Source organism: Leucopleurus acutus (genome assembly GCF_964270905.1).
Source record: "Leucopleurus acutus genome assembly, chromosome: X".
Classification (NCBI taxonomy): Eukaryota; Metazoa; Chordata; class Mammalia; order Artiodactyla; family Delphinidae; genus Leucopleurus; species Leucopleurus acutus.
In genome coordinates, this window is record NC_139148.1 from 70,909,403 (window position 1) to 70,930,395 (window position 20,993).

General features: G+C 41.8%; 1 protein-coding gene across 1 annotated transcript; it reads left to right on the forward strand.

The window, feature by feature from the left end:
* Positions 1-848: 848 nt before the first annotated feature.
* Positions 849-1,940, forward strand: POU3F4 (POU class 3 homeobox 4; the record flags this gene model as incomplete). The annotated part of the gene is made up of 1 exon (XM_082864725.1): positions 849-1,940. The coding sequence occupies one exon, from the start codon at positions 849-851 to the stop codon at positions 1,938-1,940; it is 1,092 nt and encodes a 363-aa protein (XP_082720851.1).
* Between the last annotated feature and the right edge of the window lie 19,053 nt (positions 1,941-20,993).

The window sequence follows — 20,993 nt, forward strand, 5'->3', positions numbered from 1 at the left end:
TACAATACTTTCTCCGAATTTTCCAGTGCTTCATGCCCTAAATCAATCTTTTCAGAAGGATCTGGGCATCTCTCTTAGATGCTTTCTGACCTTGGTATCGAGTTTCTTATAAATGATAAAATGAAATTAAACACATTGAAATAGCTCTTATTGGAATCATGGGCTTCAGTCTCACAGATTTAGGGTCCTATCGAAGACGTTCATTGCTCAAAGTTTGCAGTGGCGTTTTGTTTTTCACTCCCCCTCACACAACTAACCGAGAACGCCACATTAATCTGAGGAAAATCCCTATCCGCTAAAATCTATAAGACATTTAAACTGGTTATATTGTTTTCTTAATATTCTTCTTTATTTAGGTTAATCTAAATAACCTAAAAAGTTCTAAAACCAGTTTGCCGCCTCACCCCTATCCCCCACCAAACACACACACACACACACACACACACACACACACACACACACACACGAACGCACATCCCTCTCATCCTTCCCGCTCCTCTACTAACATCCTCGATGTCCGAGAGCGGTGGGAGGTGGGGGGAAGGGTTAACCAAATGAGCTCCTGTCACTCAGCACTAGGCAGCCAATGGAGCCGAAAGATTGATTTACTTCCTGCTTGGGTCTCACAGAAACTCTCGAGCTTCGCCAGCCTAATTTGGAAAGCTAGCCCGGCCTCCCGTGCCGCCATTGGCCGAGTCCGCGGAAGGCCAGGCCGAGACGCGCTGCAATTGGCCTCGGCGGGTGCCGGTAACTCGCTTTCGCGGCTTTGGCTCCCCTGTACCATAGATGTCAAAGGCTGAAGCTGCTCCCTTTGCCACATTATAACTAGTAGGGGATCCTCACCGACCATGGCCACAGCTGCCTCGAATCCCTACAGCATTCTCAGTTCCAGCTCTATGGTCCATGCGGACTCTGCGGGAATGCAGCAGGGGAGTCCTTTCCGAAACCCTCAGAAACTTCTCCAAAGTGATTACTTGCAGGGAGTTCCTAGCAATGGGCACCCCCTCGGGCATCACTGGGTGACCAGTCTGAGCGATGGAGGCCCATGGTCTTCCACACTGGCCACCAGCCCCCTGGAACAGCAAGACGTGAAGCCTGGGCGCGAAGACCTACAGTTGGGCGCAATCATCCATCACCGCTCTCCGCACGTCGCCCACCACTCTCCGCACACTAACCACCCGAATGCTTGGGGGGCGAGCCCGGCTCCGAATCCGTCCATCACGTCGAGCAGCCAACCCCTTAACGTGTACTCGCAGCCGGGCTTCACGGTGAGTGGCATGCTTGAGCACGGCGGGCTCACTCCACCGCCGGCCTCTGCCTCCACGCAGAGCTTACACCCAGTGCTCCGGGAGCCCCCAGACCACGGCGACCTAGGTTCGCACCACTGCCAGGACCACTCGGACGAGGAGACACCAACCTCGGATGAGTTGGAACAGTTCGCCAAACAGTTCAAACAAAGAAGAATCAAGTTGGGCTTCACGCAGGCTGACGTGGGGCTGGCGCTGGGCACACTGTACGGCAACGTGTTCTCTCAGACCACCATCTGCAGGTTCGAGGCCTTACAACTGAGCTTCAAGAACATGTGCAAGCTGAAGCCGCTGCTGAACAAGTGGCTGGAGGAGGCTGATTCGTCCACAGGGAGTCCGACCAGCATTGACAAGATCGCGGCGCAGGGCCGCAAGCGCAAGAAGCGAACCTCTATCGAGGTGAGTGTCAAGGGCGTACTGGAGACGCATTTCCTCAAGTGTCCCAAGCCTGCCGCGCAGGAGATTTCCTCGCTGGCAGACAGCCTCCAGTTGGAGAAAGAAGTGGTGCGTGTCTGGTTCTGTAATCGAAGACAGAAAGAGAAAAGAATGACTCCACCAGGGGATCAGCAGCCACATGAGGTTTATTCGCACACGCACACGGTGAAAACAGACACGTCCTGCCACGATCTCTGACTGCAGGAAGCGAGGAAGCAACCGGCCGCACTGGGAGCAGCGCGGATTTCTCTTTCTCTTCCACTCTCTTCCTTTTACTCCAGCTTTTTAATTGCTATTTCTCTAGCTCTCTGTCTCTCTCTCTTTTTTGTTGTTCGTTCTTTCTTTTCCCCCTCCCTCCAATTTTTTTTTTAAATAGGGGACTCTAACATATTAAGAAAGAAAACACACACACGCATTCAGGCTTCTCAACGCGGATACACAGTTGCCTTAAGCGGTCCAGGCGGGGACCTCATATCCCCTGCGCCAGGCAACAGCTCCCTCCAACCTTTTCTGCTGATCAATATATATTGTTTACTTTGAGTAAGGTTTTTTGTTGTTTTTGTTTTTGTTTTGTTTTGTTTTTGGTCGCTACTCTCTAGGAAGAGAAAGGAGTGGGGTAACTTGGGGGCGGGGTAGGGATGGGGGACGGGGTGGGAAGACAGATGTGTGCCTCTGAATAACCTTTCAGCGCCTTGGTTATAGCAGCTGTATTTCAGGTGAAATCTGTTTTACAATAGACTAGTTTTGCATTTTTTAAAACTTCTATAGCGTTTCTAAATGTCTGCGGTGTTTTACTATAAGATGTACACAATATTTGTGAGACAATTTGTATCTAATCGACCACTCCATATTATTATTGCTATTATTATTCCTTCATTGAGCAGATGGTCTTTTAATTGCTTAGAAAAGGAAGAGGGGGAGAGATGCCTACCCATCCACCGATCCCCTATCCCAAATCTGTATGGAGAAGAGAGGATACAGTGGAGAGAGTTTGTTGATGATATTGGAGATACATACATATATATGTGTGTGTATATATATATATATATGTGTGTGTGTGTGTGTGTGTGTGTGTGTGTATATATATATATATATATACACACACACACACACACACACACATATATATATATTTTTTTTTCCGGGGGGTAGCCGAGTTCCTAGGGTAGGCAGAATAGGCAACCGATTCTCTTTGCAAACTAGTACGAAGGAGGAGAGGCGATTTCGAAGCTTTCTGCCCTCCTTCCCGCAACTGTGGAGCCCCCACAGGCTTCCACAGCGCATCTGGGTTCCCTGGAAGGATTCCGCAGCTGCGCTGGGCAAAAGAAGTCGTCCTGAGGAGTGAAGAGTGCTCCTCACCTCCCGAAGTCCTTAATGCCTGCACTCGGAGCTCTCCACCCGCCCCGCGCCTTGCCAGGCCGACTGCCAGCTCGATCCCACCTTGGCCTTTCTAGGCGAAGGACTTTGCCTTCACACCCGATTGCTTTAGCTGGAGACGACGACCCGACCCGGAGACGCTGGCGACAGACTGGGTCAACGCTTTCAAGTTCGTTTCACCTCCAGTTTACTGCCTGTTCCGTGAGTGAGAAACCCTCCGGGAACGGTGGCGAGGGGGTGGTGGACCGGCGTTCTCTGCTCTGTGCAGAAGGACAATGAAATGATTGGCAAAGGTCACAGGGATTCTGGTCTAGCCGCGTACCACCTCCTCTCCCGTATATACGGCTGTCTCTGAGTGGGCTCATGGGGAGCCATCACCGTGCCTCCAACAAGCACAGCTGGTAGAAGCCCATGGCGAAGATTGAGCTAGCTAGCGAGCGCCTGGGTGGCTGGGGTTTTTTTTTCCCTCTTCTTCTTCTTTTTATATCTCTCTGTGTGTATGTGTCTCTGTGCGTGTGTGCGTGCGCGTGCAAACGTGTGTGTGTAGATAGCTGTGTGTATCGTATTACTATTTACAAAAAAGAAAAAACTACAAAAAAATTTCGCTAGTCTGTGTAGAGATCCAAAAATTACGCAGTTGCTGTGGCTTTATTGCTAGCTCTCATGTCCACATGCCAGGTCCGGAGGCTCACCTCATTCCCAAGGAGCACACATTGCTGGGCCGGACATGCACCCAAACACTCAGCCGCTGCTCTCCAGACCTGGCTGGGGGCTCCGTAAACCCGGGCCGGCCTCCTGGCCCGACCTCCAGACGCAGCTGCGGTAGACAAAGCTTCAAACTACCTATAAGGACCTGAAAGCCTATGGCCGCTTTTTGAGGATGCGCTAGTAAGGGCTGCCAGGGCCCCGGTCCACCACACTGTATCCCCCAGCTGTCGGTCGAAGAGCATGTGTTAATTAAAATCCCGGATCCTTTTCTTCTTTTTTTGCCAAGCTTCTGCGTTCTGTTGGTAGTTGTGTTTCAGTTCTGGGATTTTTTTCCCCCACAAGGAGTTCATGTTTTACAACTGTTAGGGTTTTCTTTGTTTGTTTCGATATTTTTTCTTTGCAGTTAAGCGCTATGATTCAAACCTGAGTTAACCCAAATATTTCTGCCGACTTTATAATTGTACAGTTTTGTATAAAACGTTTTTGAAGTTATTAATTTAAAGAAAGATCATTTAGTTTATTCATTTAGTAACCGATGTATAATAAACGCTATTTTCATTAAGAGTTGCTTTTTCAACTATTTTATTCAAATTGCCTATTGCAGTTGCCAGCAATTATTTATTTTCAATAAATTCTGCATTGTGTTTAAAAGGAAACTTTCAAATATGAGTTGGGTGTCAAAAGTAAAACAATTCGCTGTAATATTTGATGTGAACAGTTTTAGTCAAGGGGTTTATATTGACGCAATATTTTATTGTTGTAAAAGATTAAAAAGGTTTAAATAAAACATTTTTCCAAAAAAAAAAATCTGTCTTCTTCTCCTGGCTTTATTGTGTGATGTGTGAAGTGAAGCATTTAAACAGAGGCAGGTTCCGGGTGAGCATTGCATGTGCTTTGCTTCAGGTTAGAAATCATTAGTCATTGTATTAATTTTTTATTTTCTCTCACTGACTTTTGGCCTTTCATACACTCACACAGCGTGGCTTGTTATCACACCCACGATCATGCAAAACACACCCGGAATGTTGGGGAAGGCTGCTGGGGCAGGGTGTTCATTTCAGGAGGTGAAGTCTTATTAATGTTCTCCAAAAGGAGTGTGTCTCACTCTAGTCCAGCAGTTAGACCCTTCTCTGGAACTGCTCCTCTTGAAACTGGGCCCAGATCTTCGCTGAGGCTTTCATCTCAACTAGCTGCACCCACCCCCCTTCCTCTTCTTCCCCATTCCCAGCCGATGATCTTCTGGTGAGCCCCCATTCCCCTGCCCCATTCCCCTGATGAGGAATGTAAAGATGACTATATGCAAGGAGAAGTGTACTACTTCTTAAGGCTCTTCCAAGGCCCATAAACTTGGGTAAACTCTTGTCCACTTAGTGTTCCCCAATAAGGCTGAATTCTGTCCATTCCTATCTGAGTTTTGGGGGAAGAAAAATAGATTACACGGAGACATTTGGAATAAAAGTTTGATGTATTACTCTTCTTCCCACTCCTACATACAATTTCACCTCTATTATTTTATCAAATACCCTAAATAAAATAAGGGACAGTTACCTGTAGTGATGGCTGAGGAGTAATTTACTAAATCAGAAGTAGTTATATTTTAAAGCTTTGTATGTACACACATGCCTTAACCAACTTTTTTTGTAGATGTATTTTTAGTAACAGAAAAGAAATTTAAGTATAATTTTCCAATAGTAAAACTCTCTTCAATTTATACTCTGAAGTTTTTTGTTAGACAAAGCAAAATTATCTAATGATTTTAAAAAGTAAAGATTATTAGTTTTGGAGGTTGTCTAATCATTTACAGTTGCACAGTGCACCATACACATGTGAGTGTTGTTTATGAAATATGCTACATGTTGTGTGCATACTCATGGGACTATCTCTCTTTATAAGTAATACTGATTTTATAGAGATGTATCGACAAGCACAAAAGCCATAGTCTTAAACCCACTGGTTCTATTTCCATTCATACCATCTAATCTCTTTCTCTTTCAGTATCCTATGAAAAAATTTGAATTGATTAAAAAGTTATACCTTTTCTTACTAAAGCACACAGAAACCAACTAACAGTGTATTCTCCATTCTTTAATGGAACCATAAGCGGATATTTTAGGAGATACTACTTCTATAAATATATACATATAGACACCTCTCTATCAGTATTTTACTATGTATTAGTGACTACATATATTTTGTACATATTTATGAGACTCGTTTCCTTTACTGCCTCTTTTCTTTGTCTTAATATATAACCAAGGCCTAGTTGGCTTTTATGATGACCTCCTTAATCAACCTTGTTATATAATTAACATGACGTTTTCATTAAAATTCAGGGGATGTTGGTGCCTCTGCCTGGGACATTCTTTGTATTGATGTTGTCACCACCCAATTCTCAACCAAGTCCTTTGTAGGAGAAGCAGCTTTGGCCTCAGTTTCTCTCGGTCCTTCACAGCAGTATCTCTCTCTCCCAAAAAAGATTCCGTGGGCTCAAAAGGAAAAATAATACTTAACCATAATTAATGGTGTGAAAGCAAAAATAATTTTCTGTTTTTATTCAAAATATATTTTTTAGTAAGGAAGTAGGAGAAGAAGGGGGAGAATGGAGAAGTAAAAAATGATTAGAGGTTAAAACATAGTTTTCCAAAGAAAAGAATGTATTTTTTCCACCTGTCAGATATTTTTAAAGATGCATATGGCACCTCAGAATTGTGAAAGTTATTTCTATGATTTGGTATTTAAAATTCCAAACATGTGACCCTTTCAAAAAAGTCTTGAAAAGAAGAAAAATTAACAATGCAAAACAATACCCTGTGAATTGATACCACTCAATACTCATCCATTCTGTAAAATAAAAGGATAAAACATTCTTTATACATACCCCCAGATAGTTTTAGAAATAGCAATCCTACAACTTTGTAGATGTTAATTTTTAAGCATTAAGAAAAATGAATATAAATATATATTTGAAATCAATTATTTTTTTAAGATGAAATAAAAGTATCTCCTCTTAAGAGCCCTGCTAGTGGAACATTTCAAAAATTAGAGGATTATTTAAAGAAATGCAGTCTCTAAAACAAAATCCAGTTAATTTCTGTTACCTCTAAAAAGATGGAGACAGAAGGATCACATACAATGACCCTAGACTATTTTTCTAGTAAACAGAATCCACAAAATTAAACCCTTGCACCTTCCAGTGAAAAATACATTAGATCACTATGCTTTCTTTCATAAATATGATTGTAGAACTTATACCTATGCACACATTATCTTACTCACTAGCTGGGACACTGGGTTCTCTTATCAAGGAAGATTTAGTATAAGATGGGTTCATCTTGGATGCTTTTCAAGGGAGCTTGTTAACTATCAAAAAGGCCTTATTATGATGTGGCTTCACTCTCTAAGGGAATCATGGGACAACTTGCTTTTGGGTGAAACTCTACATTATTTAATATATGTGCATAGACACACTCACAACTGTAAACATGCCCCCTCTCTCTACACCCTCCCTCTATCCCTGTACTTGCACACAGACTAGATGATTTAACAGAAAGCAGACTGTGCTCAAAGACAGGAAGGAAATCAACTCATTGACCAATTCATTAAGTATGTCTTTTCATCTTTCCAGCTACTCAGACTGTGTCCATACTATTCTGGTATAGCCAGTTGGAAAGAGAAAAAAATCACTCTTATCAAACTTTCTTTTTCCTATGTAATGTAAAAAAACAATAACTACTTTGAGTGATCCTCCCCCAAACTCTGACACAAACACACACACACACACACACACACACACACACACACACACACACACACGGAACTGACTGCTTGCATGCATTGTCATCTTGTAAACAATGTCTATCAGCATAGATTTTTGGCAGGAATGGGGGTCATAAATGTTTTTAATATTGATTGCTTCTTATCTTCCCAGTTATTTTTCACATACAGGAGAATCTCATTATAATGTGGCTGATTATCTCCCAGATTTGACTAGATCTGAGATCAGTCTTTCCTCTGACCCCTTTCATAGAAATGGAAAACCCTCCTATAAAAGTGAGCATGGAAAGTAATGTATCTCCCCACCAGACGAATATTAAAAAGAGATTTGTTACACAGAATGTATATCTGGTAAAAGATTATTTCTTCCATAATACTTGCATTTTGAGCACAGAAAACCACATAGATACCCATTCTACCTGCTAAAATCACTGCTTGATGTCATATTTTTAAAGCACAGAAAATAGAGGATTATGGACCAGGGGCAGTAGCTTATTTGGCTTCAAATGACACATGATTCCAAACTGCAGAAAAACGTTATCTAGGTGGACATGTTGCACAGAGGTATATATTGTTTTAATGTTTTACTATTCAGTCTACCTGTGGTGCTGTTGGTAATATTCATGTTTAATTAACATCAGTTTTTCTTCTTTGTTCCCACAGAATTGCATGTATGTACACCTGTAGAAAAGACAAGAATCAAAGACAGAGGTCTGTCTTGAACCTGTGGTGGCCTAGAAAAATAACAAAAAAATCAGATTAGTGATATCTATTGTCATAATCAGGGACTGTGTTCAAAATAGTGTACAATAGCCACTGTTAAGTGATAGGGGTTGACTTGCTCAACAGTAAACAGCAATTTTCAACAGATGAATTTCTTTCATCATAGGAAGAAGAGCCAAGTATATTTAACCCAAAATTCTGAATGCTGAGCCTTAAGGGTGAGAGTAATTAAAATTCTAGATAAACATATTTTCCTTAATAACTTTCATTTTTCATGTTTTATCCTGGGAGAGAAAAGCCTAACTTCTCCAGATTTTACATTAAAAGTGAAACTAAAGTAACATTTCAAAGTAGCTCTTTCATCCGCACTGAGTCCTCCCTCCATCACTGTCCATGGATTCGTTGATGATATTGGCTCTTTAGGTGCTCCTCACTGACCTCCTTAGAGAACTAAGGAGTAGTTATAGAAGTGATTGCACCCATAGTGCAAGTTCAAATCCTATACTCCCTTCTACCCCTTAGTGCTATGCTTCTTCAAGTCCTGGCTTGATGTCGTCTGTCAAATTAGAAAATGGACTAGCTTTGTTTTCAATGGATTAAAAATACTTCTACAAGTGGATAATTTCAAAATTGCTGGTTTAAAAAAATATTTTTGGAGTTTTCTCTGCACATCTGATTTGCACTTTGTACTGTATTTATGCATGATTTAGAGAACTCACAAATAGAAGAATTTAAAATAAAGGCAATAATAATCTTTTCAATTTATGCACCACCTTTCCTCTGTAAAGATCCCTAGGCACTTTAGAAATGATATATACATTATATCCTGCAGCAACCAATATGCAAATCACAGCAAAATGACCACTTCAGGCCACATAAAATGACCACAATCAGTTTGGGCAAAACTCATTAATATCAATAGGGTTTCTGTGGACAATTGAAGGGCAGTATATGCCATGGGTCTCATTCATTGCTGTAGGAGAGCATGAAAGTATCTGGGCTCACATTGTAAAGGGATAAAGTCTTACATTTTAAACTCATGTCTTATAAGTGGAAAAAAATGAATTCTCATACATTTGATAATTTTGCTTAAATTTGTCTTCAAGACTTTTGTAGAAAAATAAGCTATTCACTAAGTGACAGACCAGTGATACTCAAAAGTAATTGTGCATTTAAATTATGTAATATTTAAAATTAGAATTGTTACACATATCTGTTAAAAGTGCTTAAATGGAAGAATAGCCAATTTTAAAATCACAGTCTCTTGGCTGTTTTTAATTATACACTCATGCAAGTGTGTGCACGTGCACACACACACACACACACACACAGCACACACTCGAGTAACTGTTTTAAAAGTAACCATTGAATGGTTTTTAAGCTAAAAATCACCATGCCAGTAATTCCTCCCATGCCTCCACTAACACCACCCACATATGTCTGTATTTTGTAAAAATGACCAAGCTGATCAGATGAAGAGAAATGGATTTGATAAGTCTTAAATATTGGGCTGGCCAAAATGTTCGTTCAGGTGTTTCCATAAGATGTTATGGAAAAACCCAAATGAACTTTTTGTCCAACAAAATATATTAAGCTAAAGGGGACTTTCAGGAGAGAGACCATTAATACTTAAATAGAAAGTCATTTATTTTCTGGCTCACTTTTAACCCTTTTGACAATGAGATATATGATATAAATAGCAACCCCTATTTTAGTAAAAGCAGCACAAACTATATTATCATTACCTCCTGATAGTATGAAAGCATTTTTCTTTTAAATTTTCTGGAAAACACCAAAAAAATCAACCTACCTGCAAAGGAGCTGTGTATTTCCTGGAAAATATGTGTTATTTTAAACTCTTTGTGCCTGCCCTGACCCTATTCCATGCCTCTGGCTGTCAGAATTGTGCAGTGCCTGCTCAAAGCTCAATGTCAAATTAAAAAGTGACAAGAATGAGGCAGCATAATAATAGCTTAAAGCTATTCTCCACCTTTCCATATACAAATATATGAATTTCAAAACCCAGTAATTTTTTAACTGAATAAATATGTTCAGATTTTATATGTAACTGGTAGAACAGAAATAGTAACAACATCCAATTTACAAACATTTATTGAGTGCATACAATTTTCAAGACATTATTGGGGTGGGGAGTGAAAGGTGTGGAGTATGTACCTTGCTTTGAGGAGCTAATAATCCCTAGGGAAAATAGGAATAAGATAGAAATATACACAACTAACTGTTAATTAAATGAGAACTGGGAGTGCTGGAGATATGTACTATTTGCCAAATTGGGTCTCACTACTCTATATTTTTATTGTTCCTTCTTTGTAATACACTTTCATACTCAAACACAGCAGTTGTTTGTGCTCTTTTGATAATATTGCATATCTTTGTTGAACCCCAGTAGATGCAATTGTTAGTTGACTTATGTGTATAGACTCTGAGTGTCATAGCAGTATTTGCAAATTCCTAAAACTAAATTCAGCTCTGATGAGCTTGAATTATTTTTGTAAGGAAAATTTTATACAGGGACAAAGTACAGAAGGAAAAGCACATTGCAAGCTTCTAAAACCCTCTTCCTGTCCCTCCTTTCCACACTTAAAAACCTGGGATAAATGGCAGGTAACATGAGTAACGCAAAATGCTTCCCTCCTCTTATTTTCACCTCTTCCACTATTAGAGGATTAGTCTATCCACAGTTCTGCAACTAGTAACTTGTGCTTGAGTTAAGGAGTGAAAGTCTCACCAGCAGGTGCTGAGAATCATACTCCAAAATGAGATTCTGTGTATTTGTTCTGCTCCCACTATGGATTTCATTGTATAAGATTAATGACATGGTAAAAACAATAGGCAAAGAAGAACATGGAAAATACATTTCCAGACCGGAAATTTCTGTTGGTAAGCTTAAGGGTATGGCGATTTAAACGGGGAAGGAAAAAAACCCCACGAGTGTGGCAAGCACTTTTTGTAATCAAATTGTTCCCAGCTAAAAGCCAGCCTCATTGAGATTTCCTGCAGTGCCTTTTTGTTGACAAGCAATGGATGAAATAATTTCTATGAATTCAGAAACCTGTGGGAAAATGGCAGTGATGTTTAAATTGTGACTGTTTAGTTAACTTGTTAGGATAATTTTCAGAGTTGAAGGAATCTGAATCTCTAACAAAACCTCATTAAGTGTGGAATGTACACTGTCTTCTTTTTTTCTTTAATGCAGTTTTCCCTCTTCCAAATGCATTCAACAAAGTGAGGTTTGTAGCACTACTTCAAAATTTCCAATTATCTGGGGGGAAATATGGTCGGTGTAAAATACATTCCCTAGCACTGATAAAATAATCAGAGGACTAAAAAAATTTTTCCCAGTGGTCCTGCATTTGCATTCATAAGCACAGAGTAATGGGAGGCAGGAGCATGATTATCTTAAGGGAAAGGGCTATAAACACAGTGGACAATCATATGACCATGTTCTTTTCCTACCTAAGTCTTCTAGGACACACTGCCACTGCTGTCACTCATGCTCTTCAGGGAACAGAGATAAACCTTAGTTAGAGTCATATAAGTGCAATAACAAGCAATGCTCCAAAGGGACCTTAATTGACTGATCAAATGCATTTTGAGTTTGTCAAAAGTCAACCCAGATGTATTTATGTCATATTGTTGGATTAAACCGGGTTAAGGGTACACCAGTCTTTCTATATTATTCCTTACGACTTCATATACATCTACAATTATCTCCATAAAACTTTTAATTTCAAAAACCAAGGCACAATTTTAATAATTAAAACAGCTGGTACAAATTCTATTCCTGTCATTCAGTAATTTTCATGAATCTAAAGTTTGATTTTCTGGTTTTTCTCTTTTTTTTTTTTTCAGCATTGTGGGCAGCAGTGTCTGAATAAAACGTCTGTTTTGAGCTTTTCTTTAACTAGAATTAATCTCCTGTCTCTGGTGCTTATAGCACCCCTAAACCCACACTGTGACTATGGAAACTCTGGTTATCTACCTGGGTTGCTTTCTGGTTTGATTTATAGTCTTCTCCTGTAAGATGCTTGTTCACAAAGCCAGCCCCAGATCCACCCAGGGAAAGACAATGCAATTAAGTGGGTACCCAAGGGATAATCCCCTAAAAACTAGGTATGGGCTTCCTGGGGAGATATGGTTTTAATGATTCAAGAGCTATTCACTAGTTGAACAAACATTTATTGAGTACCTGCCACATTCAAGAATTTTAAAATCACTACAGCTTTTAGAGGTTTTTTTTTTTGTACTCTGGATTTTGACCCTGTTTTGAATTCCAGGTCTTCAGCTTAACTACCTGTGGGACATTGAACAAGTCCTTTAAATTCTGTGTTTAATTTTCTCATTTGTAAAATGGGAATGATAATAATTGCACATATCTAATAAGGCTGTAAAAATTAAAAATACAACCCATGCTAAATGCTTTCCTTAGTGCCTGACACATAGGAAGTACTCATTTGATATTAGCTCTTATTGTTTTGTTCATTCCTCCTCCTTTTACATATTCTATACTACAAGGAACATGTTAATATGGTTGAAATTTATCTGAACAGAGTGGAAAGAAAATTCCCTTTTTAGTATCTACTATTGCAGTGCTTCACAGCACCTTTTCCGTCCACTGCAATGTACATGACAGTTGACACTTAAATGAGCAACAAACTCAATGTTTTTTGCCAGGACTATGTAAAATTCCCTGGGCATTAACTATAATGCAAGAACTTGAGAGTGATATCATCAAGACAACCTGGAATCTATTCTGACTTATTTTTTTATTTATTTTTTAAAGAGGCAAATAATGTTACCATTAGTAACATTCTTTGTGACACCCCTCACAATACATAAAAACACAATAACATGTTGTCACAACGACTTTGAAAATTGCTGGCACACAAAGATGTGCCAGGATTTCCTAATCTAAAGCGTAGGCAAATAGTAATACCATTCTCTTGGCTTAAGCATTTTAACCATTAATATGTCTTATCTTCATTAAGAGAAATCCAAAAGTAACTCCACTATAATAATGCAGGAATTCATAGAAAAGCCAGTTAAATATCTCCTTTGTGCTCACCACCACTTAAAAAACATATTATCCTATGTCTATACCCATCACCAATTAAATCCAAGAAAGCTTCCTTGAAATTATGAAACCTTATATATTCCAGGTGAAAGAATAAGTTTGACCTTTTCAGGGTTTGTGCAGTATGATTCAACATCCATTCCTATTCTTCCTGTTTACAGTCTCAGTGACCTGTAAGGATAAAGTAGTATGAGCAGCCAATCAAAATGCAGAATATTGAAAAGGTTAAAGTCTGTGTTTATGAGTCTATTAAATGTTTATAGCCTTTCACAGACTGAACTGGGCATTAAAACTAGTGTATCTCATTCTGGCAATTAATATTGCAACAAGAAAGAAGTGGGCAAAATGATTCCATTCTTAAGGCAAAATTTGTAATAAGATAATAAAATGGCATAATATGTATTAATTTGTTCCCATGACAACTATAAGAAAAATAGAAAATAGTACAAACCTAAACACTGATTATGGTGGAGATAGAAATTGTTAAGGAATTGTAAAAAACTCATAGAGTCTAGTTTAGTCACTAGTGACAACTTACCTTTGATGCTTTGGAGAAAAGTTAGATACTTCTGAACTTCCATAAATGCATAACCATGAACCAACTGGCCCCTTTATAGCCAGACTGATAACAGATCTGATTTTCTTTTGTCATGTAACTGATATAGTTACATGTGCTATTATTTACATGTCTCTTTTATATTTGAAAACTATTATTATTTGCTTGGATAATATCTTGAAGTATCTAGAGTTTCATAACATAATTATATGTTATGTAAAAGCATGTTGTTTTTGTCTGATCATTAGGTCAGATATTAGTCCTTATTATATATTATCCTTATCCAAATTAACTATATTTAGAATTTCTCCTTCAATAAAAGTTAAAACATCTTATAAATCAAACAGACTGCTAGATGTCAGCTGTCATCATACTGGCCTTGGTTAAAAGATATTAATCCATCTCTTTTGTTTTGAAAGTGAATTTAGTAAGATTTTTCAGTATTACTACAAACCCCAGCAAAAACAGCAATAGAACACTACTGTTACAAATGAGGTTTCTTCTGCCAGAGAGAAAGAGAAATGAAGGGACATTTTAGGTGCTCTGGAACTATGATTTCTATTATATAAAGCTAGTGAAAAATATCTGTTAGCAGTTTGACCAACACCCACATTTAAAATTATATCATTTTGAGAATCATCTTTGCTATCCTCTTTCATTTTGGAAAAAAAAATGAGTACTGAGTATTTAACACAATTTAATCTAGTGATTAATAAATAATTTCAAAGATAGTATTCTAAGCTGCTTTTAAATTATGTCAATTTTTTTTCTGTTTCCAGCAGTTTTTGAGAAAGCAACCACTCAAGTCAGAATAGAAGTTGGAAAGAAAATGAAAATTAATCTATGACTATCATAATGACTTAATTTTAACTCATAGCTGTTTTCTAGAACACCTCCAAGTTTAGAAACTTAACACTAATAGAAAAATATTTAGTATATTGAATGAATGAATAACAAAATTTTCATACTAAAAGCCAATAGATTCCCCTGATAGTGGTTACCAGTGGGGAGAGGGAAGGGGGAGGGGCAATATAGGGGTATGGGATTAAGAGGTACACAATACTATGTATAAAATAGATAAACAACAAAGATATATTGTACAGCACAGGGAATTATAGCCATTATCTTATAATAGCTTTTAATGGAGCATAATCTGTAAAAATATGGAACCACTATGCTGTACACCTGGAACTAACATATTGTAACTCAACTATACTTCAATTTAAAAAAAATGAAAAACATTTTTAAGAGGGTAAAATTCATCTTAGGCACTTATCTCTGGGCTTGTTGCACAGTTACTCTTGCCTGCCCAAGCCCTAGAGCAACCTACCAAGGCTTATCACCTAAATGTTTCTTCCCCTCTCCTCACCACTCCATTGGAAGACCATTCCCTCACTGGATCTACTCACCATCTATGAATCAGATATTCTCTTAGTATTGTGCCCATTTACAAGAAAGATTTCCTATATCTTTCTGCTCCTGCCTCACAAGCCCACCTGCTCTCCAATTAGAAATAGTCAGAAAAGATTCCAATTTTTCCACTTTAATATCAGATATTTATCAGAGGGTTGTGGATTTAATTAAGTCATACTTACCTTATGTTTCTTATATAACCAACAATAATAACTGGTGATTATGTAACACATTATGTACCATTATTTTAAGTACTTTACATATATTAACTCATTTAATCATCATAATAATCCTAAAATGTAGGCATTATTAGTTTCATTCTCATTTCACAGATACAGAAAATTATGTCAGAGAGGCTGTTGAAAATGCCTAAGGTCATATAGCTAATAAATGCTAGAGTGAGCTTCAGACTTGGACATTTGGCTCTAGAGTGTGTGCTCTTAAACACTGTACTATTCTGCCTCCCTACAGTAAGTGTACCCCCGCCAACTAGATGAGTGTGGTTTGAGTCTTCACCTGTCCTTGTTGATGTTTTATTTGAGTGATAGTATTTCCCTCATATATGCACATTATGTGAGTATGTGTGTTTCTTATAATAGGGTATCCTAAGTTTCCAGGATCAAGAAATGATGTAATGAATTAAAACTTAGAAAGTTCCAGTGCTTGATATCCATGATGACAGCCAAAGCCTAGAAGTTTGGGGTTTCCCAAAGTCTATAGTGTAAGGAATGGCACCAAGAAACGGGGGAGAGCTTAAACAAGCTTTATTTGGGAACGCTCCCAGGTGAGGTTCACTGGTCCGAGAGAAAGGGGCCAGAGAAGTCGCGCTCGGGCGAGGGTTTGGGTAGAATTTATAGGGAAAGAAGGGAAAGGGGTGTGGTGAATCCGGGAGGGCACAGGTTATTCCTTATTTGGTGGTCTCTTCGGGTATCGTGGAAATATCCGGTGCTGGTTGCATCAGTCTTGGGACCGTTAGTCCCGCCCCTTGAAAGGTGGGAAGGCTGGGCCGGGTGGAAAGTTCCCAGGTCAGTTCCTGGAACCGGGTGGTCCAGAAAGTCTCCAGGTCAGTTTCTGGAACTGGGTGGTCCGGAAAGTTTTGGTCTGATGCAACCTGTGAGTCTGATTGCATTCCCTTGCCTCGGGCCAGTTGGTCTTACATCCCGACATCTTTGGTGTAATGAGGCAGCGTTCCGATCTTTGGCTACTTCCTGCTGAATGGGGGCATCAAAAGGGGAGTCTGACGACCAGAGATCCGAGGCTTAGGGGAGACCAGTGGGGGGTTCTGTAGGAAGCAAGGTGTAAGGGCCGAGGAGCATTTGGTTTGTGGCCACCCGAGAGACTTCCTCCATGTGCCTGTGAAGGAACCTAAGAAAACAGGGAGCAAACATGAGCAAGATACAGATGAGAATTAAGGGGCCTAAGATTGTTGTTAGCCAGGTATAGAGGGTGGATTGCCACCAATCGGGAATTGGGGAGCCGGACTGTTGGTGTTTGCATTGGAGGTCTTCTCTTAAGCAATGGAGGGTGTTTACGTTGTCTTCAACGAGTCCTGTTTCATTGATGTAATAGCAGCATTCCTCCTGTAGGAAGAGGCAGGTACCTCCTTTGTCGGCCGTCAGGGGATCCAGGGCTCATCGATTCTGGAGAGCGACTTGGGCTATGGAGGTGATTTGGCGCTGGAGAGAGGAGATGGAGGTGGTGGAGGCTTCAATGGCTACCTGGAGTTTATGTTCTAAGTCGTGGGATGTTGAAACACTATGTGTTAGAGCCCCCCCCCCCCAGAGGCCTGCAGTGACCAGGGAGGAGGCGAGAGAGATGCCTGCGACCAGAGGAAGAAAGATAGCTCTTTTCTGTCGGGTAAAGGGCCGTGTGATTAGCGAGGAAATTTCGGCTTGGCTATACAGTGTGAGTTGTGGGACGAGAGTAACGGGGATACACGGGAAGGGGGAGGAAGAACTGATCTTTTTTGTGAGGGACCATTGCACCACAAAAACATGCCTGGTGGTGCTTCAATTGATGTGTTTACTGTGAGGGATGAAATGCAAAGAAGCCCAGTATCAGCTAGATTTGGGCAGCTGCCATAACAGATGGTGAGATTTTTTGAAACAAGGAATATGGGGACTTTTAACGGAGAAAAAGGTGGATTTTGGGAGGTGTAGGAAGTAGAATTGAAGGGCTGGTCGAGTGGGACAGCAGCGAAGGGTGGCCAGCCAAGCGAGGCACATAGAAATCAGTCGGAGATGTTACCTATTCCTGTGTGGTTGAGTATCTGTACTGTTTGACGGACGAGGGTCAACCAAGAAAAAGGATCCTCTTTGTGTTCAGGGTGGGGTAGTTGATGTCCTAGGGCTTGTTCTGTTTCCTGGATGGCAGTGGCTTGTTTGCTCAACTGTTGGATAACTTTGGGAATCAAACTGATATATGAGCGAAAGACCCTGATAGCCCCCACAGGGTAGGAAGCTTTTTTGGTTCGATAGTTTTCCTTCTATTCCTTGTGCCCATCTAAGATCCCAGGGACCCTTGATGTTGAGAAATAGGTGGCCCTTCTTATCCTTTGTGAATAGATAGGATTGTCGGAGTGAGTTTGTGGTGTCTAATTTAGCTTCATGAATGTTGCATGAGTGGTATGGACATCCCCCATAGGTATCAGCCCACCATTGACAGTAGTCTTTGGTCTGATCATAAGTAAAACAGACAGAGGGCTTTTCTGGGTACTCTACCCAGAAATTTTGAAAGAAGGGGAAAGAGAAGGTAATGGTTACCATGGCCTGACATCCGCCTGGTTGGCAGTCTCCTGTCCCCAGGACCTGGGCATGAACTCGACCGTCAGCTTGCCATGTCCCGTGGATGTAGAAGCACCATAGGGATGTCTGATGAGTCCTGGGTGGCAGGAGAAGTAGCAGGAGGAGAGGCAGGGCGGCAGATAAGCCATAATCTTGTGGGACCCAGAAGTTGGGTTGACCAGTTTTCTGAGGTTGGAGCCACTTTAAGACAGGAGACATGGTACCAGGAGGAGTGTCCTAGAAGTTTGGCAACTGGGGGGGTGGTGAGGACCACTGTGTGAGGGCCTGTCCACCGTGGCTTAAGGAATTGGGGGTGTAAGTCCTTGAGGAGGACACTATCTCCAGGTTGTAGAGGGAGAGAGGAAGTTTCAGAGACAGTCACTTTCGGTAGATGACGGTCAGCATGTTCGCGGAGAAGACGGCGAAGCAGGGAGAGGTAGGGAAGGTAGGAGGCTAGAGGTGGACTCTGGGTTGGTAGGTCGTGAAGGAGGAAAGGACAGCCGTAAAGTAGTTCAAATGGACTGAGGCCAGTAGGAGTCCGAGGTGAGGCTCGGGTTCGGATAAGGGCTAGAGGAAGCAGGTCATGCCATGAGACACGGACCTCAAGGGACAGTTTGGTGAGGCGGGTCTGTTATCCGACTGGATGGAGACCGGCAGACCAAATCAGGGGATGATGTGTTGAAGCAGGATGGTGGCAACCGTGTCTGCTGTTTCTCGAGTTGTTGGATAGGCCTCTATCCAACCTGAAAATGTGTCAATGAGAGTGAGCAGATATCGGAAGTGTTTGCAGTCGGGCATATGGGTAAAGTCGATCTGCCAGTCTTCACCAGGCTGATGTCCACGCATCTGGTGTGTAGGAATTCAGGGCCGTAGGCATCCTTGTGGGGAGACGGAGGCACAGGTTTGGCAGGCCATATGAATCTTTGAGATGGCCTCTCTAAGTCCTGGCAGATGAAAGAGGGGGTCCAAAAAACGGAACATTGCTTTTGGACCAATGTGTAAGGATTTATGGATGTCTGATAGGAGGCTGGCTGCTTGGGCCAGAGGTAGGGCAATTTTGTTGTCTATAAAAATCCATCCTTTGTTGTCTTTGTGTCCCCCTTTTGATAGTAAGGCAGCTTCCTCGTGCCGGGTATATGTGGGTTGGGTAGGACTGGTGAAAAATAGGAGTGGAGCTGGAGGATCCCCTTTTGTAAGCTCTCGGGCCACGGAATCGGCCTTCGAGTTACCTTGTGCTATTGGGTTGGATGGAAGTTGATGACCCCTGCAATGGATAATTGCTACTTCTTTAGGAAGCTGGAGGGCCTCCAGGAGTTTTGCAATGAGGGAAGCGTTGACCACTGGGGATCCCTTAGTGGTCAGAAATCCGTGTTCCCTCCATAGTGCTGAATGGCTGTGTGCAATGAGAAAGGCATACTTAGAGTCTGTGTAGATGTTAACCCTTTGGTCTTTGGAAAGGTTAAGGGCTCGTGTAAGTGCGATCAGTTCAGCCTTTTGGGAGGTCGTTCCTTCTGGGAGGCTGTTAGCCTCGATAATAGTCGAGATAGTTACCACCGCGTAGGCTGCCCGTCAGCGTCCATCAGGACCGAGTATTGAGCTGCCATCTATGAAGAGGGTGCGGTCCGTGTTTAACAATGGAGTATCAAAGAGTCCCTCCCTCGGCGGGCTGAAGGCCTCTACGACTTGGGGGCAGGAGTGGGAAGGGGAGGTCCCGGTATTGGAGATAGGCAAGAGGGAGGCCAGGTTTAGGCGGGGGGGGGGGGGGGCGGGGGGGCGGGGGAGGTCGAGGGAGATAGCAGGGTTTTCAATGAACAGTAGGTGGAATTCCTGGATGTGGGAGGGGCCCAGGAGGGAGAGAGACTTGTGGCCTAGGAGGTCGACCAGCCGGTGGGAGGAAAACACGGTCAGTGGGTGGGCCAAAGTCAGTTTGAGTGTTTGTTTGGTCAGTTCGGCTGCCACTGCTAGGGCCCGAAGGCATGGTTGCCATCCTCGAATGGTTGGGTCTAGCTGTTTGGAGGTAAGCCACGGGGTGGTAGGAAGGCCCTACAGGATGGGCAAGGAGTCCAGTGGCTATTCCGGCCCGTTCATCCACAAAAAGGTGAAAAGGTCGGTTTGGGTTGGGCAGAGAAAGGGGAGGAGAAGTTATCAGAGCATTATGGAGTGTGAGAAAGGCCTGTCGAACAGCGGAAGGAGAGGTGAGGGGTCCTTGAGGGGTTTCTTTAGTGGCTAGATATAAGGGTTTAGCGAGGAGAGCAAAGTTAGGGATCCAGTGTCGGAAAAATCCTATAAGGCCCAAAAAGGAGAGAATTTATTCCGCTGTTTCCAGAGGCTGGAGTTCACGGATAATCCGGGTGCGGTCGGCTGTTAGACCTTTTGTGGTAGGGGTAAGGTGGAGCCCCAGGTAGGTTACAGAAGATACAGATAACTGAGGGTTGGCTGGGGAGACCCGATAACCGCGAGAGCCAAGGTAATTGAGGAGATCTGCAGTGTGTTGTCTTGAGATGCTGAAAGATGGGCTACAAAGGAGGAGGTAATCTACATATTGAAGGAGTGTGCTGGGGGTAAGGGAGCAGGAAGTGAGGTCCCGTGCCAGCGCCTGACCGAAGAGGTGAGGACTGTCGTGGAAGCCCTGGGGAAGAACTGTCCAGGTGAGCTGACTGGAAGTATAAGTATCCGGATCCGTCCAGGTAAAGGCGAAGAGGAAATAGGAGTCGGGATGTAGGGGGATAGTGAAAGAGGCATCTTTGAGATCCAGAACCATAAAGTGAGTTGTGGATGGGGGGATATGGGAGAGCAAGGTGTATGAGTTTGGCACTACTGGG